This window comes from Mauremys reevesii, linkage group 4 (genome assembly GCF_016161935.1).
Source record: "Mauremys reevesii isolate NIE-2019 linkage group 4, ASM1616193v1, whole genome shotgun sequence".
In the NCBI taxonomy this organism is placed as follows: domain Eukaryota; kingdom Metazoa; phylum Chordata; order Testudines; family Geoemydidae; genus Mauremys; species Mauremys reevesii.
Genome location: NC_052626.1, coordinates 92,326,173 through 92,354,047, shown reverse-complemented (window position 1 = coordinate 92,354,047; position 27,875 = coordinate 92,326,173). Strand labels below are relative to the sequence as shown.

Genomic DNA, 27,875 nt, shown 5'->3' with positions numbered 1-27,875 from the left:
AGTTTTGGTATAATAATTGAAAAAGCATGGATTTACAGAAGGCACCTATACTGAAGCCAGGTGCATTGACTCTGGCAGAAAGTGATGGACATCCATTAGTTGACAAATATGGTGTAAGGAAAGTAGGTAAACCAATACCCACAATATTTCAAAACTGTAATTTGCTTATGTCAACATTTTTTCTTTGTTGTCAGCAATCACTCATTTGTAATTACTTCCTCCTTTTATGAATTAAGAGTCAGATTCTACATTCAAGTGACTACTCTGGCCTTATTTCATATAGTGTTTTATTTATATTTTAACAAAAAATGATACAATGTTTTTGGCACATGTACAAGATACAACAATTGAGACCAATGTCCAAAACCCCCAAACCTCTCTAGACCTTTCCCCTTCAAATCTCTCCAATCCAATTACGAATCTCATTTCACCCAGCAAAAGCCTGGGAGAGAAAATGAGCCTTGCAAAGTGAGTAGAAGGTTAACAGACTTGGGAACTGGGGTATACAGATGACAAGTTAATGCAATGGTCAAGCACCTCTCACTCATGATGTGTGGTTTCCACTCTCCTTGTGATTAAGCCATGAGACTCTTGGTTCACACTTCATATATCAGCTGATCAGTTGAGATGCAGTCTTTGAAGTAGATTGGACACAATCTTTAAGGCTTCAGCAGTTAAAAATGATCTATGGCACTCTTCAACCAAGAATCTCAGAGCACTCAAAGTATGAATGGCAATGACTTAAACATCACAGTACTCTGAGGTAGGTATTATACTTTTCAATCTGTAAAATGGGTAAGGCACAGAGGGGTTAAGTGACTTGCCATCAGCTATAAGCAAGTCTGACAGAGACAGAAGGGAAACCAATTTGACTCCCAATCCTGTCAGTCAATAACAAGAAAATAATTATCCGTCCACTTAAGTCAATGTGAGTTACTTATAGGCAAGATTGGCCTTATGTAGTACTCTCAGTGCACCCTATATCTTCCAAGTATTCCAGCAATTTCTCTTTAGATGAGAGATTTTTAGATTTAAGACGGTGATATGGAGTCATTAATAGTTTCTCAGTGAACTTCTCTGTCAAAAAAATTGTTACAAGTAAACATTCAACCTGTAAATGTAAACAGTGACTGAATACAAATGAACAATTTTAAATACAAGTTTAAATTTAATTTGCTGCTATTGAACCATTGGCCAAGATTTTCAAAAGCGACTCAGCTTCTGAATGTCCAACTGGTGATACGTTAAAGAGTTCCAATTTTAAAAGTGTCTCCCATTGGAGCTCCAGAAATGAAGGTAACCAAAGTCAGTCACTTTTGAAAATCTTGTCCATTGTCTTCTGATTACTAGACATTCTATGGATGAGTGATTTCTAAAATCTCAACATTCCAACAGGGTAATGTAAATGACCTGCATAAGCATGCAGGAGCAACTTTTGGACTCATTTTATCAGCCAGAAGTCTTGACTTTAAGCCTCCAAGACTAAGGTAATCAATGGAAGTTGCTTCCCCAGACAATGCTTTGAAAATTCACACTGTGTATATTAAGGTGGGGATGTGGAAGGAGAGAAATAATCCTACTAGTTACCAACTAGCCATTGCTATGGGTGGGTTGTTAATGGGATCTAGGGAAAGACACCTATCTGACTTGCCTAGCAATAACTACTGTTCTGCAACAGAGAGCAGTATGAAGTTGAGGAGAATACATGTAGTCATTATTTTAGATAACCCCAACCATGATTTTCATAAAGAGAATATCCTCTGTCCTCCTAAGCATGGCTTCCTGCCATGTAAAATCTACATTATTGCAGTATTGTCTCATACTGCCCAGTTAATGTTTAAAATTAGACAAATTAATACAGAAACCATAACACTATACAAGCGTGACAGATTAACTAGCTTTCGTCAATACAGCCAATTACTACTTCTAGAACCACTACAAAACCCACCTAGCAACCAAATGAGGTATCTATTTTGTTAGTTGTTCAATGCTTAATATATTCACAGTGGTTTAAAGTTTTAATTTAAAAAATGGTTAGTGTTAAGTCCAATTTTAATATTAAAAATCTTTTTCCTTCTGAATAAACAGTAAATAAAACTAGTAAGGGAATAACAGTAGTTTGATACTTGGCTCAAAATGCATGGGAGCTCAAAGATTAATATATTTATGAATGGTTCAGTTCTAGCACCAAAAACCTGTATAAAAAAGTTTCATGCTGGAAAAAGACATCAAACTTTTGCAAAACAATAACTTAATTTCCATTATGAAATAATTCACTTGCTCCTAGCTGTGCTGAAGAGCTGTAAGTCTTTCACATTTGTGAAAAGTGTCCTGCAAGGTACTGCCCCTTTTCAAATGTACATCTTCCAATGAAGATTAATTCCCCACTCCTCCAGAGTCAAGTTTAGGACGATGGGGCAGGAAGTGACATAGACTTTTTAAACATCTTAAACCCTTTTGCAGGCCCCGGATATGGTGGTGGTGGGACATCGTATTTTCCACCTAATGTCACAGCTTCTTCATAAGTTGGCAGTCCTGATTCATCACCTGTTCTTAGAGGGAGTGGGTTTAAAGAAACCTCTTCATGTCTTCTGAAGATGATAGATGAATGTCTTCTACTTCTTACACTGTCTGAGTACCTAACAGAGTTAAAAGTATTATGAATGACATTTTTGTTTTTATATATGAAGGAGAGGATTACATAGCCTTTTGCCAAAGCAAGTACATTTTTAATAATCTTAAACAGCATGGGCCAAATGGGTATCCCCAGAACCTAGGCTGAGTTAAGTGCTGCAGAAATTCACAGAGACAAGGATGGGGTAGAATCCTCCTCTAGGACCCACTATGACAGTTACTTCACGGCAATGGCTGGAGTAGCTCCTGTAACTCTGTTACCCATTCATACCTGTGAGGTTGAGAGGAGTAGAGAGAAGGAGGGCTAGAGGATCCATGTAGCAGTGGCACCTCCAAATTACTTCAGCTCCCTATCCCAGAAGAACTATGCAAAGGTCCACCCCTCCTTTGAGTTGCAGAATTGTGCCTCCTTCACTAGAAGAGGGGCTTCTATGCTTATGGAAGTCGGACAGGATTTGCTTTTAACAGGTAGAGAAGAGGCCTTTAAAAGGATTCCAACACAAGTAGTTACAAATCAGCTTTTTCTATCTCAATAGATATTTAAGTTGCAAAGATATTTACTGTTGTAAATAGTGTAACTCAATTTACTGTCATTTTCTGTACACTTATTTAATATATCATCAAAATTCAGTGCAGTTTTCTGCACTTTAGATCATTGGGATATTTCCATGTATGCCACAGTGTGCATGTTTAAAAAAAAAAAGTGCTGTTTACAAGAACTGACAAGCGCTCTTCTTTAAGATCATTAAGTGCTGATTACTTATATAGTTTCTCAAGTTTAGTGTTTCAAGCACTAGTACACAGTCTAGTTTTTAAATCATATTCCAGAATCATATGTAAAATAAATATCTTAAGTAATAATAGAATATTAATAAAATGTATTTGTTTCTTAAATACTCAATGTTCTGTGGAGTTTATGGGTGCTTCAAATGATAGTGGTAAAGCTTTTAGTCATAAGGGGAGTCTTAGTGTGGGTAGTATCACAGATTATACTTTGATGGTGTACATAACCCTGGGGAAAAAAAAATCAGACTTTATGGTTCCATCCTTTCATCACCCTGTATAGAAACAAGAACACATGCTTATACTGCAAATGGATACACATTTGGTTCATGAAATTCACAGAAATTCACCTACAACAACCCTGGAGGAGCAGATATCCAATAGCACTATACTTGATAATTTTAGGTTTAAAGATGTATTTTCAATTAAAAATGCATTCAGTTTACTTCTTTGTAAATAATTGTATTTTTAAAAAACTGATGCAGTTGAAAGGAAAGTAACCAAAACTGCCAGAGATTTTAAAAACAGAAAGAAAATTGGAGAGGAGATTTACACTAACAAGCTGGCCAAACAAGTTTTTGAAGTCTGAAAGATCTATTACAGATCATTTAGTCCACAAGTAAGATTGTGTAAACTAAAATCTGATTTACCTTTATTTCCCTCCTTTAGCTATTCAGAGTCCACTTAACTCTTTAAATACAATTGCCTAACACAAATATTTCAATTCAGTGATGGACAAATGGCATACTTAGTGCCATCTGTAAGCCTCTCACATTGTTTACTGCTGTGAATTTATGCTTGCAAGCATACATTTATTGCTATGTATCTCCTGCTTTACAGCATATTATATTTATCACAGCACAAAATATTCTCATGAATCTCAGATAAACATACTAGTTACTAACTGTGCCAATTAAGGAGATTCCACTGTATTACACTAGTATCAGAGGGGTAGCCGTGTTAGTCTGGATCTGTAAAAGCAACAAAGAATCCTGTGGCACCTTATAGACTAACAGGCGTTTTGCAGCATGAGCTTTCGTGGGTGAATACCCACTTCTTCGGATGCATCATGCTGCAAAACGCCTGTTAGTCTATAAGGTGCCACAGGATTCTTTGTTGTATTACACTAGTAGTTTTCATTGTGAAGCTCATAGAAAGGCTGTCTTTAGGAGTCTGTGGATCCTCAGCAAGCTAATTCTTTGGAAAAAGTTAAGTCCACTCATACTTCCTCTAGCACAATTCAATCTCTCCAGCAGTTACAAATCCTAATATCTAAAACTATTCTTAAAACCAGTTCACCTTCCTCCATTGCAGGTTTCAAAAACCAGATCTGGCTCAGGGCTTCCTCATGCTGAAACCATTTTTCTTGGTAAAGATTTTGGGACCCAGCAAAATATTGTTTAAACAAGATCACTCACCCATACAAAGGTTATTTGTTTTATATATTTTCTTGTGATTTAAGGTTATACAAGACTGTAGCTATAACTCTAAGAATCATATTTTCAAAAGCATTTAGTAGTGACCTAACACTGTCTCCACTGAAGTCAATAGTAACATTTCCATTCACTTCACTGAGAGCAGAATGATTTTGAAAATTCCACCTATATTACTAAAGTTTTTTCTGTGAAAGTAAAGTGAAATATTCTCAATTCCTTACCCAAGTAGTTGTCTTGCTTTGCATCTGTTTTTCCAGAAATAATAAATAAGTAATCCAGTTAAAACCAACAGAACTCCAGTAGCAACTAGGCCAGTCAGAAGTCCTGTAACATCAATTTTTTGTGTAGTTTCACCACCTGAACAGAAATCAGTAATTATTTCCAGTTGACTAACACTATAGCATTATTAACAATGCTTCGGCAGTGGTGGCCTTCTCTCTTTATGAAGATTTGAGAGAGATGTTATAGTAAGATTAATAGTAGTAGTTCCTTTCTATTAGTCTTCTCACATGACAAGCCATCACATCAATCCGGCACTTTAATGCCCACCCCAAGACATTAATACCCACCCCAACCAAAAGCAAAAGTTAACAAATATTCCTCTCCTAGATCATTTATATATGCATATTTTTGAGATTCTCCACCACTCCATCCCCACCAATTGTTATTTCACACACTTATTGCATCTTTTATCAGATTAAGTCCTTCAGAGCAGATCCTGACTTTCACTCTGTATAGCACCTACCACAGTGAGGCCCTGATCCTAACTGGGGCCTCTATAAACTATTGCAAGACAAAATAAAAACAGAAGTAGGAAGCAGCAGAATTATAGTTGTAAAGTTTCTATATTGTCTAATACATACAAGGAAATGGATAGCTTAATTCATATTTCAATATGCAATAGTAAAGGGCCAGAGTCCTCTAACTCCCCAAACTTCACACATATATTAGATACTATGTAATACACATTTCAGTATATAAAATATAAACACAAAAATGCACAAAAAATATAAACAGACAGCAATCAAGGGTTATAAAACTGTGCCAGCTGAATACTTAGTTATGGCCAGATGACAAATTGCAACATATTTAGAGGGGGAGGGAGGGTCTAGAATGTGTGTGTGAGGGGAGCAATATTTGCAATGTAATGGAAAGAAACGAGATAAGTCAAGATCAGAGCTTACCAAATTTTGTGCTGGGTCCTTTAATGGAATATTCTTTCCAAAAAGTCATCTATGAAAATATAAATGTTTTTTTTAAATAGTTCAAGCCTGTATGTGATGTATAACTTAAATAAGAGATTGTGGACAGAATTCAGACATGGCACAAATGGGCACAACTCCCACTGAAGTCAAAAGTTGCACCTTTTTACCCCACGGCTGAAATTCCACTTGTATATTCAGGTATAACATCATAAAAAACTGCCATATTAGAACAAACCAATGGTCCACCTAAACCAATAGAAAGAAATGACAGCTGTTTAAAAGAAAAGGAAAGAGACAAATCAAGAACACCTCTAAATTGCAATACTATATCATACAGAGAAATTTCTTCTTGATACCACTTAATAATTAGCTTAGACTGACAATGGAGATTGGTGGTACTTCTAATTTATCCTAGTTAGTGTAAGTTCCAATGCTATTCATGCAAGTGTCTGATCTTACAAAGCTACTTGCCTCAATAATATCCTTGAACAGTGAGTTCCATAGGTTAATAATATGATGCATTACTGTCTTTAGTCATAAAATATTCTCTTATATGCACTGTACAAAATTTAATCCTATAGTTAAGACTGAGACTAAGCCACAACCCACATTGGAAAGGGTGTGGGGTTGGGGGCAGGAGAAAGAAGCTGCTGTGCAGCAGAAGCCTCCTGGGAAACTACAATGTAGTCATGTAAAATTCCTCCTGGGAGACTCCTAAGGAATTCAAACTCTAGTGGCAGCTCCATCCTCCAGGGAGAGGGTGCACTGCTTGCTCCTTCTGCAGCTGAGTGCAGAGGATGGCAGGGGCCCTGGAGAGATTTGCACTACAGGCAGCAGTAGTTGTTTGGAGGATTGCAAGTACTGCCTTCATCTGGGTGTGTGTGTGTGTGTGTGTGTGTGTGGCTTGCACGCCTTTTCCCTCTCTTGCCAAAGATTTCTTTCACTATACAGTAGCATCTTCCAAGTTACTCCTTATCCATGGAAAACACACCCTTAACTGATCCACAAGGTCACCACTGCCCTCTTCTCAAGATTCCCCTTTGCTGTAACTTGTATATAAAATCAGCCAATTAATGAGTGAAAGGAGATGGAAATAGTTGGCACTTTATATATCAATTTTTTAAAAGTATAAAATACACAAAATTATTTGTGTGATTTTATCCCCTTCCCAGGGACTTTTTTCCCCCAAAAAGTTCCCAGTTCTGAAGACACTTATGCATGTGCCTAGCTTTACTTTTGTGAGTAGTCCTACTGAAGTCCCACTTATGTCTGTAAGTATTTGCAGAATCATAGCCTTTGCCTGCAAGCTTTTTGGGGCACGTACCATGAATTTGTTTGTGTTCACTGCATTCCTAATACAATGGGCCCCATCTAACTGGGGCTTCTGGTTCTACTGTAATATAAATAATAATGGCAGAGCTCCTATTTTAAGTGATCTCTTCTGAAGGGCTGAAGTAGTTTATAATAACAATCTACTGATGGCCACCCAGTATTTTAAACTAAATCAAAGCAATTACCGTTTTATCAGGGTCTTCAAAAATTTCTCTTGCCTCTTCATAATTGCACTGCTCCTCATAGCATTCTCTTTCTAGATTACCAGGAGTAAATACTTCAAAATCAAATCTGTTATACAGAAGATGTCGTCCAATGAACAAATTGGCTTCTTTTTCCGATGTAAACACTAACAAAAAATAGTTTAAAACAGTTAAATTAGGGGGATAGTTCTGGTATTCTTACAAAAAAAACTCTGGAACTCTTTAAAATCCCAAAAGAAAAACCTCTCTCTGTTTTTTCCCCATTTTACCTGATATAAAAGGAGACTTCAAGGTCTCTTCCTGAATCATTTTCTTTGCTGCCAACAAAGCAGTTCTCTTTCTGCCTATTCAACATGCAAACTGAAATATTTTCTGTCCCTTGCAAATAGTTGCAGATTTTCTCATAGCAACTTTTTAAAATTTGGTCCTCATGCCAGCTGTCTGAAATGCAAGTGACCACAGCTGTGGTATTGACCCTGCTGGAGTCCCTGGGAATCCTAAGGTTCCTTGTAGTATTCAATTACTTTAAGATGGACTTCTAAGCAGACCCAGACTGAGCAAGATCCAGTATCCCACATCTTGAAAAAGCCTAAGGATTACGTCATTTGATATGTTCCAGTAAAAATCCTAGGCATACATTCCTTTTCACACAGTCTGGTATCTGAATTCTAGTCTTTGATTTAGAAATTGGGTTTCCATCATCACAGTGGACGAATCCCATTAATTTCTTCTTAATATCACACTATTTAGGAACAGCATTTAAGGGTAGACTGAAACTTTAAACAAAAAGGGCAATACATTATTTTGATACCTTTCAAATAAATGCTGCTCTATGGTCATTAGGTCAGGGGTGAAAGTAACTTAAAGGACTTAGCGGTACACTGGAGTCCTGAGAGGAGGTGTGGCCTCAACCGGAAGAGGCGGGGCCTTTCAATATTTAAAGGCCCTGGGGCTCCAGCTGTGGCTGGGAGCCCCAGGGCCCTTAAATCACCCCAGGGCTCCCAGCTGCCTCTCAAGGGTGAATTAAAGGGCCCGGGGCTCCAGCCGCTGCAGAGCTCTGGGCCCTTTAAATCACCGCTGGAGCCCTGCTGCCACCACCCTGGGGCCGCAGGGCTCCAGCAGTGATTTAAACGGCCCGAGGTTCCACCGCTTAGGGCAGCCCTGGGGCCTTTAAAGCGCCTTCGGAGCCCTGCCGCCGCTGGGGCTCCAGCGGCCGGGCTTGGGTGGGGATTTAAAGGGCCAGAGGCTCTGGCTGCCACGGGGAGCCCCGGGCCCTTTAAAGCACCACCCGAGCCCCACTGCCGGAGCTCCGGCAGCGTTTTAAAGCACCACCCGAGCCCCACGGCAGGAGCTCCAGGCTCTTTAAATCCCTGCCTGAGCCTGGCTGCCAGAGCTCCGGGGGTTACTTAAAGGCCCGGGGGCTCCCCACAGAGGCTGGAGCCCTGGGCCCTTTAAATCACCACCGCGGAAGCCAGTCCATTCCGGCACGTCGTACCGGCTTACTTTCCCTTCTGCATTAGGTTCATGATGGAGTTCTTGCTGACATCATCTTTGATTAGGCAGAGTTTTTAACAACTCATCTGTATTTTTGCCATTTTTAGAAGCTGGTTAGGAGCCTCAGAAAATAAACTCACTCACCCTAGTTGTGAGGTAGGATTCCAGAAGAGTTAGTGAAGTTATAGCAGACTTAAAGAAACTGGAATGCATTTTCTCATCAGGTTTCTTCTGGGCTCAAGTTTTAGCCTGTCTTTGCTATAACTTGTAATAGAAAACTCATCTTTGAACAACAGAAATCTTCTGACCTGGTTTTCTGTGCAGCTGAAATATTTTAAATTAACTTCTAGTCAGGGGCGGCTCTAGGGATTTTGCTGCCCCAAGCAAGGCAGGCAGGCTGCCTCCAGCGGTTTGCGGAGGGTCCGCTGGTCCCGCGGCTTCGGACGTGCCTGCAGGAGGTCCTCCGAAGCTGCGGGACCAGCGGACCCTCCGCAGGCAAGCTGCCAGAGGCAGCCTGCCTGCCGCCCTCGTAGCGCCAGCAGAGCGCCCCCCGCGGCTTGCCACCCCAAGCATGTGCTTGGCATGCGGGGGCCTGGAGCCGCCCCTGCTTCTAGTATAAGTAAGTAGATGATTTTGCTAAGTGAAATGACTAGAGGGTTAATTAAAAAGAACTCTCCAGTGTGCAAGGGTGTTAATGAAAGCAGGAAGAGCATTCTTACAAACTAAGTCCACTTGCTTAAAAAGAGAGAGAGACAAGATTCAGGATAAAGTTATTCAGTCACAAAGTAGATATGTGCTTGTTAGACAATTCGTTTGTATAGATCAACGGTGGACAACCTGCGGCCCATCAGGGTAATCCGCCAGTGGGCCGCCAGTCAGTTTGTTTACATTTGCATGGCCACCCGCAGCGCCCAGTGGTCGCGGTTCGCTGTTCCTGGCCAATGGGAGCTGTGGAAAGTGGTGCGGGCCACAGGGACATGCTGGCCGCCACTTCCTGCTGATCCCATTGGCCGGGAATGGCGAACCGCGGCCACTGGGAGCTGCAGGTGGCCGTGCAAATATAATCAAACTGTCTGGTGGCCCGCCAGCAGATTACCCTGACAGGCCGCAGGTTGCCCACCACTGGTATAGATTATCCCATCATTCAGGAATTTTTCCCTTAATAGTTACTGTTCAGCATTGCAATGGTATCTCCAAGTATTTTGCTCAGTGACAATTCCAAAAGACTTACCGTATCACTCATATTAATTGCTGCTGCCTTTAATACTATACCTGAACAATTTGGGGAATCACTTATCTTAAGATGAATTTTCTTGTCATTATTTCATCAACTAAAAAGGAGTTATGGCATTTAAGATTATCACATTTTTACAGCGTAGAGAAAGGGACTAGCCTTAAAAAGAATAAGGGTGGGAGGGGATCCCCAAAAGTACATTAGGGCAGTGCTGAAATAGAGTTTTCCCTAGGAGTTCACCTTAGTGCAATGTGTATCAATGTAAGTACTCTGAAACTGATTTATACTAATCAAACTGAAAAGAAAAGCTTTGCCTATTTTGTTCAGCAGTGTTTCATTCACTTATCAGATATAACTGAAAAAAATTGTGTTTCAAAATAGAAGTGTTTTTAACTGAAATCAAAACCTGATCCTTCAACTTGTAGATTTTTCAACAACTTTCAAATCCAGGAGAATGGGGAAAATACTGTCAAATCAGGTTCCATCCTGTTAACACTAGTTAACTACCTAAGAAACTTGCACATATTTGCATTCACTTAAATGCTTTAAACATATGTGTAATGAACAGAGTTATGGTTGCTTTGTGGGAATTTCCTGACTTTTCTGTGTCTCACATCTGAAACAGAACATTAAATTAACAACTTGTAATTTTAATTTAAAATTGTGGCAGTTATGCATGCAGAGAACTTGCAGAATCAGAATCTATACAGAATCATAGAACTGGAAGGGACCTCGAGAGGTCATCTAGTCCAGTCCCCTGCACTCGTGGCAGGACTAATTATCTAGACCATTCCTGACGGTGTTTGTCTAACCTGCTCTTAAAAATCTCCAATGATGGAGATTCCACAACCTCCCTAGGCAATTTATTCCAGTGCTTAACCACCGTGACAGCTAGGAAGTTTTTCTTAATGTCCAACCTAAACCTTATATGCTGCAATTTAAAATAATTGCTTCTTGTCCTATGCTCAGAGATTAAGAAGAACAATTACTCTCCCTCCTCCTTGTAACAGCCTTTTATGTACTTGAGAACTGTTATTATGTCCCCTCTCAGTCTTCTCTTTTCCAGACTAAACAAACCCAATTTTTTCAATTTTCCCTCATAGGTCATATTTTCTAGACCTTTAATCATTTTTGTTGCTCTTCTCTGGACTCTCTCCAATTTGTTCACATCCTTCCTGAAACGTGGTGCCCAGAACTGGAGATAATACTCCAGTTGAGGCCTAATCAGAGCAGAGTATAGAGGAAGAATTACTTCTCGTGTCTTGCTTACAACCCTCCTGCTAATGCATTCCAGAATGATGTACGCTTTTTTTGCAACAGCGTTACACTGTTGACTCATATTTAGCTTGTGGTCCACTATGACTCCCAGATCCCTTTCTCCTTCCTAGGCATTCATTTCCCATTTTGTATGTGTGCAACTGATTGTTCCTTCCTAAATGGAGTACTTTACATTTGTCCTTATTGAATTTCATCCTATTTACTTCAGACCATTTTTCCAGTTTGTCCAGATCAATTTGAATTATAATCCTATCCTCCAAAGCATTTACAACCCCAACCAGCTTGGTATCGTCCGCAAACTTTATAAGTGTATTCTGTATGACATTGATGAAGATACAGAATTGAACCGGACCCAGAACTGATTCCTGCAGGACCCCACTCATTATGCTCTTCCAGCCTGACTGTGAACCAATGATAACTACTCTCTAGGAACTGTTTTCCAACCAGTTTTGCACCACCTTATAGTAGCTCTATCTAGGTTGCATTTCCCTACTTTGTTTATGAGAAGGTCATGCAAGACAGTATCAAAAGCTTTATTTAAGTCAAGATATACCATGTCTACCACTTTCCCCCCCTCCCCAATCTACAAGGCTTGTTACCCTGTCGAAGAAAGCTATCAGGTTGGTTGGACAAATCCATACTGACTGTTACTTAATCACCTTATTATCTTCTAGATATTTGCAAATTGATTGCTTAATTATTTGCTCCATTATCTTTCTGGGTACAGAAGTTAAGGACAACCCAGAAAATTACAGTCCAGTCAGCTTATTCCCATTATATTTGCCCTTTTCCAGTCTTCTGGAATGTCTCCCGTCTTCCATGACTTCTCAAAGATAATCACTAATGGCTCAGATATCGCCTCAGTCAGCTCCTTAAGTATTCTAGGATGCATTTCATCAGGCCCTGGTGATTTGAAGACATCTAACTTGTCTAAGTCATTTTTTATTTGTTCTTTCCCTATTTTAGGCTCTGATCCTACCTCATTATCACTGGCATTCACTATGTTAGACGTCCAATCGCCACCAACCTTCATGGTGAAAACCGAAACAAAGAAGTCATTAAGCACCTCTGCCATTTCCACATTTTCTGTTATTGTCTTCCCCCTCTCCCCCACTGAGTAACAGGCTTATCCTGTCCTTGGTCTTCCTCTTGCTTCTAATGTATTTGTAGAATGTTTTCTTGTTTCCTTTTATGTCCCTAACTAGTTTGATCTTGTTTTGTGCCTTGGCCTTTCTAATTTTGTGCCTACATACTTGTGTTGTTTATAGTCATCCTTTGTAATTTGACTGAGTTTCCATTTTTTGTGGGATCCTTTTTTGAGTTTTAGATAATTGAAGATCTCCTGGTTAGACCAGGGTGGTCTCTTGCCATACTTCCTATCTTTCCTATGCAGTGGGATAGTTTGCTCTTGTGTCCTTAATAATGTCTCTTTGAAAAACTGCCAACTGTCTTCAATTGTTTTTCCCCTTAGACTTGCTTCCCGTGGGATCTTACCTACCAACTCCCTGAATTTGCTAAAGTCTGCCTTCTTGAAATCCATTGTCTTTATTTTGCTGTTCTCCCTCCTACCATTCGTTAGAATCATGAATTCTATCATTTAATGATCACTTTCACCCAAGCTGCCTTCCACTTTCAAATTCTCAACCAGTTCTTCCCTATTTGTCAAAATCAAATCTAGAACAGCCTCTCCCCAGTAGCTTTCTCCACCTTCTGAAATAAAAAAATGTCTCCAATACATTCCAAGAACTTATTGGCTAATCGGTGCCCTGCTGTGTTATTTTCCCAACCGATGGCTGGGTAGTTGAAGTCCCCCATCACCACCAAGTCCTGTACTTTGTATGATTTTGTTTGCTGTTTAAAAAAAGCCTCATCCACCTCTCTTTCCTGGTTAGGTGGTCTGTAGTAGACCCCTACCATGACATGCTGTTAAATATAGTCCTGCCTGGCAGGATGGGGTACACTGCTGGGACAGACCTTGGTCTGTACAACCATATGCACTCTTGTTATTTGGAAATACTGGATTCTTCGTGTCATAATGGACTATACACAAATACTTTGAAGAAATGAACCAAATGAGAGATCAGTTTAGTGCTTCCATGTGTTGCATTCAATACTGGCTGCTAGGAACATAACTGCCAAACTGGACAGACCACTGATCCATCACTGTCTTGCAGTCTCTCACTAGGCAGATGTGGGATAATCAGTCTCCATGAAGGTCTCTAACAACTATAGATCTTCTTTGCTGTCCCTATAAAAATGTCCAACCCCTCTGAGTCTGGCTAAATTCTTGGTTTCCAATGTTATCCTGTGGCAATGAGTTCCACAGTCTAATTACACATTGAGTGGAAAAGTATTTCCTTTATTCAAACAAACTTTCTGTCATGTCAGAAGAGAATATGGTGATTCAAACAGTTTATGATCAACTATTTTTTAAATGAAAACTTTGATCTTTTCTGAATGCCAAGAATGAAAATAAAACAACACAAAAAAAACAAAAAACAACCTTCCAAATACGAACCACTGCAGTGCAGTCTTAATAGAGACTGAACTATTGTTTCAGACTCATTACTAAGAAAATCTGATGACAACGGTAACTGTCACTGTCAGGTGTCCAGAGGCCTAACAGGAGCCTGTATTGTCCTGTTTATCTCACTTGTGGTTTTTCTGAAACCTCACCGACAATCTGTTTGTCTGATGATCATTTTAGCAAAAACATCCAACTATTCTAAAATTATGGGAGAAGCAAGAATATGATTTTTAGACCACTCTAAATCCTGTTGCTTCTAATGTTAGTTAACTATCACAAAACTGTGTTACACAATTTTAGTTTTTAAACAAAAGATTGTTTCCACAATAGAACACCATAAGATGCAGTTTCACTCCAGAAAGCATAGCTTCATTTTAGAAGAATGTTACCTTCTTTCCCTGTATGCTTTGAATCCTTTAATCTTCTTGTGCAATGAGGAAATGCAAACATTATTGGCAGCTGACACAGTAGTACCAAAACCACAGACATAGTCTAGGATCTGTCAAAATAAAGTATTAGTTAAAAACTCCCAGATGTTATTTGTGTATCTTAAATGAATTTTCTGTATGCAGTTGTCAGACACAAGTCCCCACAAGCAACCTGGATTATTTTTTCCCTGTAGGCAGTACACCTACCAAACCGGTCCCACATATATTTAATAACAATTGCATAATGTCCTCCATATTGGTAGTCATCACCATTTGAATTAACAAAGCCCAGTATTCTTCCACTTGAGCTAGAGAAGTAACTCCATTAGTTGGCAGAAGTACTATAAGCCCTTACTAAAGGTTGATATTACATATTTTGCGATTGTGGCAATTGCACTTGGAAGATTTTAATAATGATGAGCCTGCAGCCAAACTAAAGTGCAAGTGTGACTGATTGTATTGAACTAGAGCTAAAAGAATCACTTTGCCCACTGATGAAGTACAGCCACCACGAGGGCAGCAGCTATTTAGCAGAACACAGCAAGCTACTTGACAGTTTACGGTAGAGTTTGTAATAAACTGTAACTTCAATAGGATAGGGTAAGTGATTCTAGCATATAAAACAGTTTTGATTCTCTGTTTAAACCCTTTCAAGATGCACCTACAAAACACTTTTCTAATTACATGACAATCCAAGATGTCAGGATGACTTTAAGATATCTAATAATCAAAATTAATTAAAAAATAATTTTCCTTCCTTCCAGTGGAGCCTGCTGGAAAGCATTGTTTCCTTTTTTAAAGGCATGAATAGGGAGCCAGTTTGCCTTCTCCATTGCCTACTCTCATTCTAGTTTGTTGATAGCAGGCAGGGCCCTACATTAAGTAGGTCCACAGAATTTGAGCAACAACCATTTGTCCCTCTGAAACAAGCATCTGAAGAAGTGGGGTTTTTACCCATGAAAGCTTTTGCCCAAATAAATCTGTTAGTCTTTAAGGTACCACCGGACGCCTTGTTGTTTTTATGGATACAGACTAACCCGGCTACCCCGATAACTTGAGCTTCCTCTTTGTTCTCCATCTGTGATTGGATCTGAAACAGGCTCTGGTGCAGGAATCTTGCCTGCAGCTCCCTTCCCCACCAGGCCTTGTCTTCATTCATTTATTCTTTATTGTGTTAGGACATGACTAACTATGAGTGTGAAATTAGCTAACAGATTCTTGACCATAACCTAGGCCAGAAAAGGCGTTCAACACGGTGTCAGCGGATTCCGCTCGCCACAGGCAGGGGGGGGGGGGTATCTGCAAATGGGAACAGAGTCACTTTATCCCAGCAGCTTTGGGACCCGATGGTTGGCCCAGGGTGGGTGGGATCCGGGGTGGCCCTAGCCTAGGTTTGATTTCGGGAATGAATTTCTTGTGTCTCGTCCTGAATGGCCCGACAGGCGAGGGAAAGGTTTAAATAACAAGTCTTCCGTGACCCTCCCGGCAGGGGACAATGTAGCTGGGCGGAGTCTCTCTCCCTCCCCCGCAGCCCGAAGGCAGGCACCCAGCCAGGCCGGGGACTGACCTACCTGCTCCGGCCGAGCTGCAGCGCCCACACTCCGGGCTGAGGGGTGCGGGCCAAACACCACCCCGCTCTCTCCCTTCGCCGCCGCGGCTCCAGCTGCCTCTTCTCCGCGGCGCTTCCTGGAGAGGGAGCGGCCAGGATCACATGGCCCAGCCGCTGGTTCACCGGGAGCCGCCCCAAGTGGCACCTGGTCTGGCCATACGGGGTCTGCCCAGAGCACCCCGCCCCCGCAGGCGGAGCTGAGCCCCGCTCTAGGTCCCTGCCCCCGACCCGGCACAAGGAGACGAGCCTCGGCATGGGCCCTGGCGTCCCCGAGCAGCTGAGCCCCTGCTCCGTGTCCCCCTTATGAGCGGAGCCCTGGACACCCGGCATAACAGCTTAGCCTCCGTATGTGCGCCTGGCGGAGCCCGCTCGGCCCCATCATGACCCCCTATGAGCAGGGCTCATCCGAGCCTATCGTCCGACTTCTGCGCCTTCTTCCTAGAAGGAGGGGTTGTCTCCTCATCCCTCCCAGCACTTCGGATTTGTGTTTTAACCTTTTCTTTCCTCTTCCTTGAGGGATGCTGATTAAAAGCATGAAGCAGGAGAGCAATGATTTATTTGTGAAATTCGGGGTCGGGGGGCACACAAAGGGTTTACTGGCCTCATTAAACAGCCCAGTGTCTTAATCCATCTACCAACTGATAATAGAAACTACTGAAAAATAGGGGGAGGAGGAAAAAGGAAAATGTTCCCTGGCTGGAATGTTTGGAGTCAATGTTTAGGATCCCCTGTCCCAGCCCCTTCCCAATAAACCACTGGTAGAAAGTAAAGAGAAATAAGAAAGGGAGAGAAGAAAGGAAAAAATAATAGTTAATACCAGAGAAGCCAGTAGGAGATCCCAATGTAATTTGTTAGACTTTCCGAGTACATCTCCATTTCAGAACTTGCTGTGATTTAGTGGATGTCAAGCAGCCTAGCCTCCTCTGCCCTCCAAACACAATGGGTCCAATTCTCAGGCCTAGGAAAAAGGGTGTATTTTTAATCCTTGATAAACTAATCCATGTTGCAAGTCTAGTAAAGATAAGGCAGTTGTACCTTTAATCCATATTAGCTGGACAAGATAAACCCAACAGAACAATCTCGGGTTTACCTCAAATAGTTAGTAGAGGTTAAAACTACAACTACATTGTCTTCACTAGGACTGTAACATAAGTTAGTTAATACAGATTAAAATACACCTTGGCATTGTCTTCACTGCCATTAAAGGTGTGTTTTTACTGCAGGATAATTAGCACACATTAGCTATCCTGCTGTAAAATCCTAGTGGAGACAAGGTACTGTAGTTTTTACTATGAAGTAGTTAAATAAGGTCAATACAATACCCCAACCTATAGCTGAGCTCACCTATATCTTTTTTTTACAATGAAGATATGACCCTTTCACTAGCGAAGACATCTTCAGTTAGGCTGTAAAAGGCTCTTAAACATGGCAGAAACAGCTCTCTGAGAACAAGGGTGCTGGAACAATTTGTATAGGGGAGGTGCTGAGAGCCATTGAACCAAACTGTAAACCCTGTATATAATGGAAACCACTTCAAGCCAGCACCCTTAGTTCCATCACCTATGCCTGAGAATACCTCCTGCACAGTGGGCCTTCTTGACTATCATAAAGCTGTCATAAGGGGAGGTTAGGTCCTGGAGCCCAGGGGTAGGAGGCCCAGGGAAGGATTGGACTGTGAGCCCACCCTACACTCACCCTGCTGTGGCTCCTGTCCTGTACCATGATGTAGGCCCCACTCCAGCCCCTTGGCTCTTGCCACAGCATGCAGATGTAGCTTTCCCCCTGCGATGTACCTGTCCTGGCCCTGGATTGGGTTTTTTTGTGGGGGTCTTGTGTTCCCCCACCCTCCCTGGTTGTTGGGGGCCCTGTGCAAGTGCACTGAGACTTTCCATGTGCCTACTCTTAGCCTCCCCTTCCCAGTGCAGGGGGCAGAGTGTCTGACTGAAACACACCTTACTATGGCTATTCTTGCTTCCCAGGGACCGTGGGAAACAAAGCATAAATTAGGTCCTTAAGGACTGCTGTCCACCACACAAACTCAGAACATTTCCTCAGACTCTCTCCCCACACAGTACTCATCTTCCTGGTAGGAAAAGGGGTGTTTCAAAGAGCTGTGGAGCTGAATTCACAACCTTTTGAAGCAAAGAGGATGAAGAATCATCTCCAGTCCACAAGCTCCCTCACTTAGCCCAACCAGCTCACCCCTCCTTCCCAGCATGGTGAAAAAAATATCATTTTAGGATTTGGGGCCATTTTGAAGGTTTGAGGATCATTGTGGTAGAATATATAATGAGTTGCCTAGCAGAATTCTCAGAAACAAATCCCTGCCCGTGCTGGTCAGGAACCACAAGTGATTCATGTTTCACAATTATGCTTAATAGTTTTGACTAATGTGTGGATATTATTTATTTACTTCAGAGGAGAAAGTAACTTAAGGGACTTACCAGTACGCAGGGTGGCTGGGGTCCTGAGCAAGGTGAAAGGACTGCTCTGGACCCCCAGAAGGAGCGGTGCCTCAGGCAGAAGAGACAGTGCTGCTTGGCCCATGCCGCCTGGGGCTCCAGCGGCAATTTAAAGGGCCTGTGGCTTGCCACCGCTAGCACTACTCCAGGGCTCGCACCCTTTAAATCACCCCCACAACCCCAGGGCTCCTGGCTGCCGCTGCTACCCCAGGCTCAGGGCTCCCAGCCACCACTACCACTACCCTGGGGCTCCAGCGGTGATGTAAAGGCCCAGGGCTCCACCAGAGCCCCATGGTAGCAACGGTGGAGGCCAGGCGCCACGGGGCTCTGGTGGGCCCCCGGGAAGCTGCCCCTTTTGGCCCCCCTCCCTGCTATCAGCGGCCCTGCTGGTATGGTTGGTTGTGTATTGGCTCTTATCGGTATGCCATACTGGGCCAAACTGGCTTACTTTCACGCTAATTTACTTACTAAATACTGTGATGGTGGTTTGTGCATATATGAAAGGAGAAAAGTGAAACTCCTCTCCTGCAAGATAGAGTACTGTTTGAAGGAAAGGTAACACTAGATACATATTTACATTATGACATCCACACCCTGCAGTGAAGAGATACTTAGTGAATATATCATTTCTTTTGGGGGGGAGGAACCTGAAATACTGCTGTCCTGATTGTGACCTAAGAACCTCTTAATGCCAACTGGTAAAAGGGTGCAGAGGGTTACAGGAATCTCATGAGTCTGGTGTGTAAATTCTAGTTCAAAGACTATCAAGCAAGGTCTCACATAAAAGCTGGTGTCACACTGGCCATAAAGATCATTGCAAAATTCATGTACAGGGGTTGTGTAAGGAGTTATGTATATATAACCAAAAATACGTTCTTAAAGTCTGCGTCTGTGAAGCTGGCCAACAGCAATGGTGAAAAATAGGTTCTGTTTTATTCATCTGTTTACATGTAACTTTAGTATTGCCTCATTCACAATGCGTCTCATCACACATCTAAACCAAATGCAATTGAAGGGTTGTGGGGACTTCAGAAAGAAAGTACCAGGAGGAGAAAAGAAAGGAAGGAGAGAAGCATATTTGGTGGTACAGATCAAAGGTTTGCTTGACTATATTTGCAGGGACAAAAGGGATGCCTGGGCACCCTTCACTGAGGAAGTAAAAAGACAGTGATTTTGCTTAATGAAAAAGGGGTCTCAATCAGGCTTGCTGAAAATGCTGAAGAGAACTTAGGGTGAGATGAATTTCTTTAGTCAGGAGGCTAATCTGTTAGTTAAGTTTAGCCTCTAGTCAGTTTGTTATTATTTTGTTTTATCTGTAGCCCTTTGTTTCCAGTGCTCTTACTCACTATCACTTAGGGCTGGTCTACACTAAGGGGAAAAATCGATATAAGATACGCAACTTCAGCTACGTGAATAACGTAGCTGAAGTCGAAGTATCTTATATCGATAACTTACCCGTCCTCACGGTGCGGGATCGATGTCCGGGGCTCTCCATGTCGACGCCGCCACCGCCGTTCGCGGCGGTGGAGTTCTGGAATCGATAGAAGCGCGTTCGGGGATCGATATATCGCGTCTAGATGAGACGCGATATATCGATCCCTGAAAAATCGATCGCTACCCGCCGATACGGCGGGTAGTGTAGACGTAGCCTTATAGATTCATAGACTCTAGGACTGGAAGGGACCTCAAGAGGTCATCGAGTCCAGTCCCCTGCCCTCATGGCAGGACCAAATACTGTCTAGACTGAATCTATTATTTTTTATAATAGGTATATTTACAGTGAAAACAAGAATAAGTTTAAGTGCTGTGGTGTGGTGTTAAGCAAAGTGATAGTTCTGAGTTGAATCTCACATAGTGGCACATACTGTTCTTTGGGAACAGCAGGCATCTTAATTCTGTGAGTATTCAGTGGATAAGGGGCTGGACACTGCAGGAAATGCTCTAAGATTCTGGGGGTTGGTATGTGCCTATTGCTACCTGTGCAGAGAGAGCAAGGTCTGCCTGGGCCTGGAAGGTAGTGCTTGTGCTTCCAGAGGCTGGTGGTTTCAAGGAGCTGACCCACAACAGGCAGAGACAAGATTGCTTCACGCTGAAGAGCAAGTAGTGGTGTGGTGCCTCACAACCCTGGGTACAACTGGGAAGCACCACACTGATCTCTGGACTTCAGTTGTCGGCTGTCTCCATTAGCATTGTAACATCAAACAGTTAACAATGCAACTATATATAGGACTGGCTTAGAGCATGTGTTGTATGATACATTAAGATTTCTTTTTGTATAATGAAAAATGACTAAAAACAATACCTAGCTTCAGATTTAAATCCACAAAAGCACAGACACTCTGAATTTAGTGCCCACACCAAACTTAATTTAGACATTGTGGAATGTACCCTATCATTAGAAAAAATATGATTTTTCACAAGCCATTGATAATAGACTGAATGCGCTATAAAATATGCTGGACAGATAGGCTGAATTAAATATATTGAACCAACACTCCCCACGCCCCCTTCTCTACATTGGACACAAGTGCTAGTAGATGTTTTAAGGTAGCATGCCTACACCTGTTCCTCTTTGGGATGGGCATAGACCCTTTTTGCTTATATAGATCTGGAAACCCCTGACACAAAAAACACATAAAATAACATTAGGCAGACGAATGGGTGCAAGTCAGTGGGATGAAAGGGAATGGGAGACAAAGGAATTCAACAGCAAAACATTAATCCCCCCTCCCCCACAATACAGCAGTCCCATCCCCCACATCCAGATATGCCCATAAACATTGATTTTCACTGAAATGTAGTGTCTAAATTACTTCTGAAAATGAGATATAGGCTCTTAAGTGACCTAGGTTTGTTATGAAAAATTTACCCTATGTCTTCTTTCATGCATGTTCTCTACAACTCATTTAGACACACACAAGAAAAGATGCTATGCAAAACCCATTCACAGAATATCAGGGTTGGAAGGGACCTCAGGAGGTCATCTAGTCCAACCCCCTACTCAAAGCAGGGGCAATTCCCAACTAAATCATCCCAGCCAGGGCTTTGTTAAGCCTGACCTTAAAAACTTCTAAGGAAGGAGATTCCACCACCTCCCTAGGTAACCCATTCCAGTGCTTCACCACCCTCCTAGTGAAAAAGTTTTTCCTAATATCCAACCTAAACCTCCCCCACTGCAACTTGGGATCATTACTCCTTGTTCTGTCATCTGGTACCACTGAGAACAGTCTAGATCCATCCTCTTTGGAACCCCCTTTCAAGTAGTTGAAAGCAGCTATCAAATCCCCCCTCATTCATCTCTTCTGCAGACTAAACAATCCCAGGTCCCTCAGCCTCTCCTCATAAGTCATGTGCTCCAGCCCCCTAATCATTTTTGTTGCCCTCTGCTGGACTCTTTTCAATTTTTCCACATCCTTCTTGTAGTGTGGGGCCCAAAACTGGGCACAGGACTCCAGATGAGGCATCACCAATGCCGAATAGAGGGGAATGATCACATCCCTCGATCTACTGGCAATGCCCCTACTTATACAGCCCAAATTGCTGTTAGCCTTCTTGGCAACAAGGGCACACTGTTGACTCATATCCAGCTTCTCATCCACTGTAACCCCTAGGTCCTTTTCTGCAGAACTGCTGCCTAGCCATTCGGTCCCTAGTCTGTAGCAGTGCATGGGATTCTTCTGTCCTAAGTGCAGGACTCTCCACTTGTCCTTGTTGAACCTCATCAGGTTTATTTCGGCCCAATCTTCTAATTTGTCTAGGTCCCTGTGTATCTTATCCCTACCCTCCAGCGTATCTACCACTCCTCCCAGTTTAGTGTCATCTGCAAACTTGCTGAGAGTGCAGTCCATGCCCTCCTCCAGATCATTAATGAAGATATTGAACAAAACTGGCCCCAGGACTGACCTTTGGGGCACTCCGCTTGATACCGGCTGCCAATGAGACATGGAGCCATTGATCACTACCTGTTGAGCCCGATGACCTAGCCAGCTTTCTGTCCACCTTATAGTCCATTCATCCAGCCCATACTTCTTTAACTTGACGGCAAGAATACTGTGGGAGACCGTATCAAAAGCTTTGCTAAAGTCAAGGAATAACACGTCCACTGCTTTCCCCTCATCCGCAGAGCCAGTCTCCTCATAGAAGGCAATTAGGTTAGTCAGGCATGACTTGCCCTTGGTGAATCCATGCTGACTGTTCCTGATCACTTTCCTCTCCTCTAAGTGCTTCAGAATTGATTCCTTGAGGACATGCTCCATGATTTTTCCAGGAACTGAGGTGAGGCTGACTGGCCTGTAGTTCCCCAGATCCTCCTCCTTCCCTTTTTTACAGATGGGCACTACATTAGCTTTTTCCCAGACATCCGGGACCTCCCCCAATCACCATGAGTTTTCAAAGATAATGGCCAATAGCTCTGCAATCACATCCGCCAGCTCCTTTAGCACCCTCAGATGCAGTGCATCCAGCCCCATGGATTCGTGCTCATAAGTCCCAAACCACTCCTTTCTCCACAGAGGGCTGGTCACCTCCTCCCCATACTGTGCTGCCCAGTGCAGCAGTCTGGGAGCTGACCTTGTTTGTGAAGACAGAGGCAAAAAAAGAATTGAGTACATTAGCTTTTTCCACATCCTCTGTCATGAGGTTGCCTCTCTCATTCAGTAAGGGTCCCACACTTTCCTTGACTTTCTTCTTGTTGCTAACATACCTGAAGAAACCCTTCTTGTTACTCTTAACATCTCTTGCTAGCTGCAACTCCAAATGTGATTTGGCCTTCCTTATTTCACTCCTGCATGCCTGAGCAATATTTTTATACTCCTCTCTGGTCATTTGTCCAATCTTCCACTTCTTGTAAGCTTCTTTTTTGTGTTTAAAATCAGCAAGGATTTCACTGTTAAGCCAAGCTGGTCGCCTGCCATATTTACTATTCTTTCTACAGATCGGGATGGTTTGTTCCTGCAACCTCAGTAACGATTCTTTAAAATACAGCCAGCTCTCCTGGACTCCTTTGCCCCTCATGTTATTCTCCCAGGGGATCCTGCCCATCAGTTCCCCGAGGGAGTCAGTCTGCTTTTCTGAAGTCCAGGGTCCATATTCTGCTGCTCTGCTTTCTTCCTTTTGTCAGGATCCTGAACTCGACCATCTCATGGTCACTGTCTCCCAGGTTCCCATCCACTTTTAATTCCCCACTAATTCTTCATGGTTTGTGAGTAGCAGGTCAAGAAGAACTCTGCCTCTAGTTGGTTCCTCCAGCACTTGCACCAGGAAGTTGTCCCTTGCATTCTATTGTCCCTCCTGCATGGGATCCCTTAACATTCATTCCCACCCACTCCAAAGAAATTACAAGTCCACAGACTGGTCCCAATAGCAATCCCATTTTATTGAAATCCATTACAATCACAATTGAACAAAGAGAGACCAGATAGTTTATGGGATTAGCAACAAGATACAGAGCTTCTCACTTCTATATCATAGGTGCGTCAGTAATAGCTAGATATCATTACCATCTAATGGCATGTTTGGTGGCCTATGTGAGATTAGTTTGGAGTCCAAATCACAAAACACACCATCACATTTGGCTTCAATTGACATTTTTGATAGCTGTTTATCAGAAAGAACCATGCTGAACTATCTGCAGAGACAGAATCCCTTCTTATCCCAGAGCTGGTTCCTTCAGGTCCTGATTGAAGAACATTAATGAAGCACACTGTAGGGGAAAGTTGCCATGCCACTGCCCATGCTATACCTATCCTGTGACTAGATGGAGAACTTCTCTCCCTGAAACCATCATTCCAACCATTTAACAACACTGTGTTCACTTTTGTACACATTTTAATTTCTTTTTTAAAATGTGAGACTGTCTTATGGAAAATGAACCCAAAAGAAAATAAAAATCAACTCAATTTTTAATCAGCTTTGAAATGAACTCACTTCCCCACCTGACCCCTCTCTCCACTTATTTTAACTGCAGTAGGATTTCCTGTCTTCCCCCACTTTGGTAAAGAGAACATGTGTGTAGCAGTCTGTGTACTATGCCACACTTTCCCTTCTTATACTGCCTGTTCTCCTCAGGACAAGATAATTAGATCACCCCACAATAAAAAATAAAATAAAATATTTGATGAGCTGTGCAGTCCCAGTTATCCCAGCAGGTTGTTAAAAAGTGGAATCCTGGGGAACAGCTGCAGTTTTGATGGGAATGGAGTCACCTCTGAAATAGCAATTTCTGACAGGTGGAGTATTAGATAGATGCCACATTGGTGGGATGGAGGATTCATAAGAGGGAAGGAGTATTTAAAGATCGAGCAGTAACGACAATGCTGAAAGAGCAGGCTGCACTCTGGTTAACTTTCTTGTGCTATGAGAGTGTTGCTAGCCCCTCAAATTCAAAAGTCCTGAGTATGGCCCCAAAGAATAATGACATTGGCTTAAAAATCATGTTTCTTTTTAAAGTCATAAATTTGGGGCAAGGCCGCCCAGAGGATTCCGGGGGCCCGGGGTCTTCGGCGGCGGGGGGCCCTTCCATTCCGGGACCCGCCGCCGAAGTGCCCCGAACACCCGCGGCGGGTACCCCCCGCCGCCGAATTACCGCCGAAACGGGACCCGCCGCCGAAGCGCAGCCCGGTCTTCGGCGGTAATTCGGCGGAGGGAGCCCCCCGCTTCGGAGCACTTCGGCGGCGGGTCCCGAAACGGAAGGGCCCCCCGCCGCCGAATTACCGCCGAAGACCGGGCTGCGCCTCGGCGGCGGGTCCCGCTCCGTCTTCAGCGGTAATTTGCCAGCGGGGGGTCCTTCCGCCCCGGAGCGGAAGGACCGCCCCCGGCGAAGACCGGGAGCAGAAGCAGCTCCTGCGCCCAGCCGCGCAAGAGTTTGCCGGCCCCCCCGGGGCCCCCGAAAAACTCTGGTGGGGGCCCCTGTGGGGCTCGGGGCCTGGGGCAAATTGCCCCTCTTGCCCCCCCCTCTGGGCGGCCCTGATTTGGGGTCTTATTTGTCTTCTGGTTTTGGTTTTTAAGGGGTTTGTGTTTTTAAGCTTTTCTTCCCCATCAGGACAGAAAACTTATTTGAAATGAAAGCTGAGAGTCTGATGTAATCAGGTGAGTCCAGGACTTAGATTTTAAGAAAAATATCGAGATTCACACAATTTAGGAGTAGAGCATGTGGCATGTTCAAAGCACATATCTGTTTGGAAAGGAAACAGTCACCAACGATGGGTTTTTGGTAGAGTATGATAGCATCCTGTTCATTCAAAATTGTATGAAGGAAGATGTACAGGGAGACCTCAGTGGCCAGATTTTCAGAAGTGCTCAGTACCCACTGAAAACAATGGGAGCTGAGCACTTGAAAAATCTAGCCACTAGAATATAGATGATCCATGTCACAAAGTTTGAATCCAGATCTGAATTTGCTCAGTGGAGAAGAACAAGAGAATAGTACACATTTTGAATTTTATTTTTCTTTCTAAACTGACTTTCTGGTCCTAGGTAAGAAGGAGAGAACATTTTCAAAGTTTCATTAACATTTAAATCACAAAGTAAATTTATTTTCTGCCACTGCAGTTTCCCTTTTTTTTTGCTCCACTCCCAAAAGCGTTTTTCTTTTTGCAAGCCAAGGATCCAGATTCACAAACCCAGACTTTTCCCTCAGATGAACACAGAATGCTTCAGTCTGTACAGAATTCACACTAACTAGGACTTTTGGAAACACATTAATGAAAATGGTGTAAATTGTGCAAGGTCTGCCCTATGTTAAAACCAGCATCCACTATAGAAAAACAAGAATTAATACAGTTTGTGGAAGTAAAATATCCATGATGCTTATAGTTCAGTAATCCCAGGGATATTAACATCTCATGCATCCATGAAAAGAATGAAAATAAACTTGTGATTATGTGGATATCATATTACATCTCTCTCTCTCACACACACACACACTCTTAAACTAAAATGCCCTGGACATTGTAAAGTCAGCGTGTTATCATTCACAGAGGCTCTCAGAGAACAAGGAACTGCCTTACTGCATCCCTGCAGACTCCCTAGCATTAGAGTCCCACTATCACAAACTAGGACATGGGTGGTCATACCTGGTGATAGGAGCAGGAACCAGAGCCAGAGCCAAGGGGTTAGAGCTAGAGCCAGGAACCAAAGCTAGCAAGCAAAATGGACAGAAGCCAGCCTGGGAACAAGACAAGCACAAAAATAATCACAAGTATAAATGTAAACATTAAGTAACCAGAGATCAGTTGTTGCTGTTAGACTTAACAGCTGACTTCCTGGGCTAATCAAGTGGAGTGGTCAATCAGGCAGCCTTGCAGTGGCTCAGCTGTGCTTATAGGCTGCCCAGAGATAGGACAGGTGCAGCTGCAAATCCTTATTTCTGACACCTGCATTGCACCTCCAGTGGCTTTAACACCACTTTCCCCCCATGTACAATGGCTTATCTAGAGAGTTGCAGGCCTTGATCTTTACTAGGGGGAGGGGAAAGTGTTTGTTGAAGCTAATGGTGGTGTGATACTGACACCAGTGCTAGGGGCTCTGAGGGGCTACAATGAGACAGCTCTTTGTTCTCAGTCATCTAGTTCCTCTGTCCCTCTAGCTTTCATTCATCCTGGGTTGGAGGATTTGGTGCTGGGGAGCTTCTTCCTGAAGGAGGCCAAGCTGGGCAAGGTATGTTCCTTGGGGAGAAGTAGAGGGAGCCTACACTTGGCCCTCCTGGTGCCTTTGAATAAGAGAGAAGTGAGTCCCTAAAAGTAGTAAGGTGGCCTGTGATGTAATATACAAAATCAAATGGGGTTTAAAGGGTTAAAAAACAATACTGGGCCCAAATAGCCCTGTACCTCTAGGCCTGCTGGTATGCTCTTACTGGAGGGAGCAGTTTAAAAGGGAGCTTGGACACTCAGGCAAAGGTGGTTGACAGGCAGCAGGAGAGGGGAATCCTTCTCCAGGAAAAAGAACAGGAGTACTTGTGGCACCTTAAAGACTAACAAATTTATTGTAGCATGAGCTTTCGTGAGCTACAGCTCACTTCTTCGGATGCATAGAATGGAACACACAGACAGGAGATATTTATACATACAGAGAACATGAAAAGGTGGAAGTATGCATAACAACTGGAAAAGTCTAATCAATTGAGATGAGCTCTTATCAGCAGGAGGAAAAAAAACTTTTTGAAGTGATAATTAAGATGGCCAATAGAAGGTGTGAGGAGAACTTAACATAGGGAAATAGATTCAATTAGTGTAATGACCCAACCATTCCCAGT

At 42.8% G+C, this 27,875-nt stretch overlaps 1 protein-coding gene across 4 annotated transcripts; it reads right to left on the bottom strand.

Annotated features, from left to right (window-relative positions):
* Positions 1 to 268: 268 nt before the first annotated feature.
* Positions 269 to 26,818, bottom strand: PRRG4 (proline rich and Gla domain 4). 4 transcript variants are annotated; one of them, XM_039533190.1, is made up of 7 exons: positions 26,698 to 26,804; positions 16,981 to 17,121; positions 14,516 to 14,625; positions 7,576 to 7,739; positions 6,038 to 6,086; positions 5,075 to 5,210; positions 269 to 2,639 (listed from the first exon to the last, which is right to left on the bottom strand). In XM_039533190.1, the coding sequence occupies exons 3-7, from the start codon at positions 14,613 to 14,615 to the stop codon at positions 2,405 to 2,407; spliced, it is 684 nt and encodes a 227-aa protein (XP_039389124.1). In that variant the 5' UTR covers positions 14,616 to 14,625; positions 16,981 to 17,121; positions 26,698 to 26,804; the 3' UTR covers positions 269 to 2,404. The 4 variants fall into 4 exon arrangements, with proteins under 4 accessions (XP_039389124.1, XP_039389126.1, XP_039389125.1 ...); XM_039533192.1 differs by lacking the exon at positions 16,981 to 17,121 and having other exon boundaries at positions 26,698 to 26,818; XM_039533191.1 differs by lacking the exons at positions 16,981 to 17,121; positions 26,698 to 26,804 and adding an exon at positions 16,122 to 16,394.
* Between the last annotated feature and the right edge of the window lie 1,057 nt (positions 26,819 to 27,875).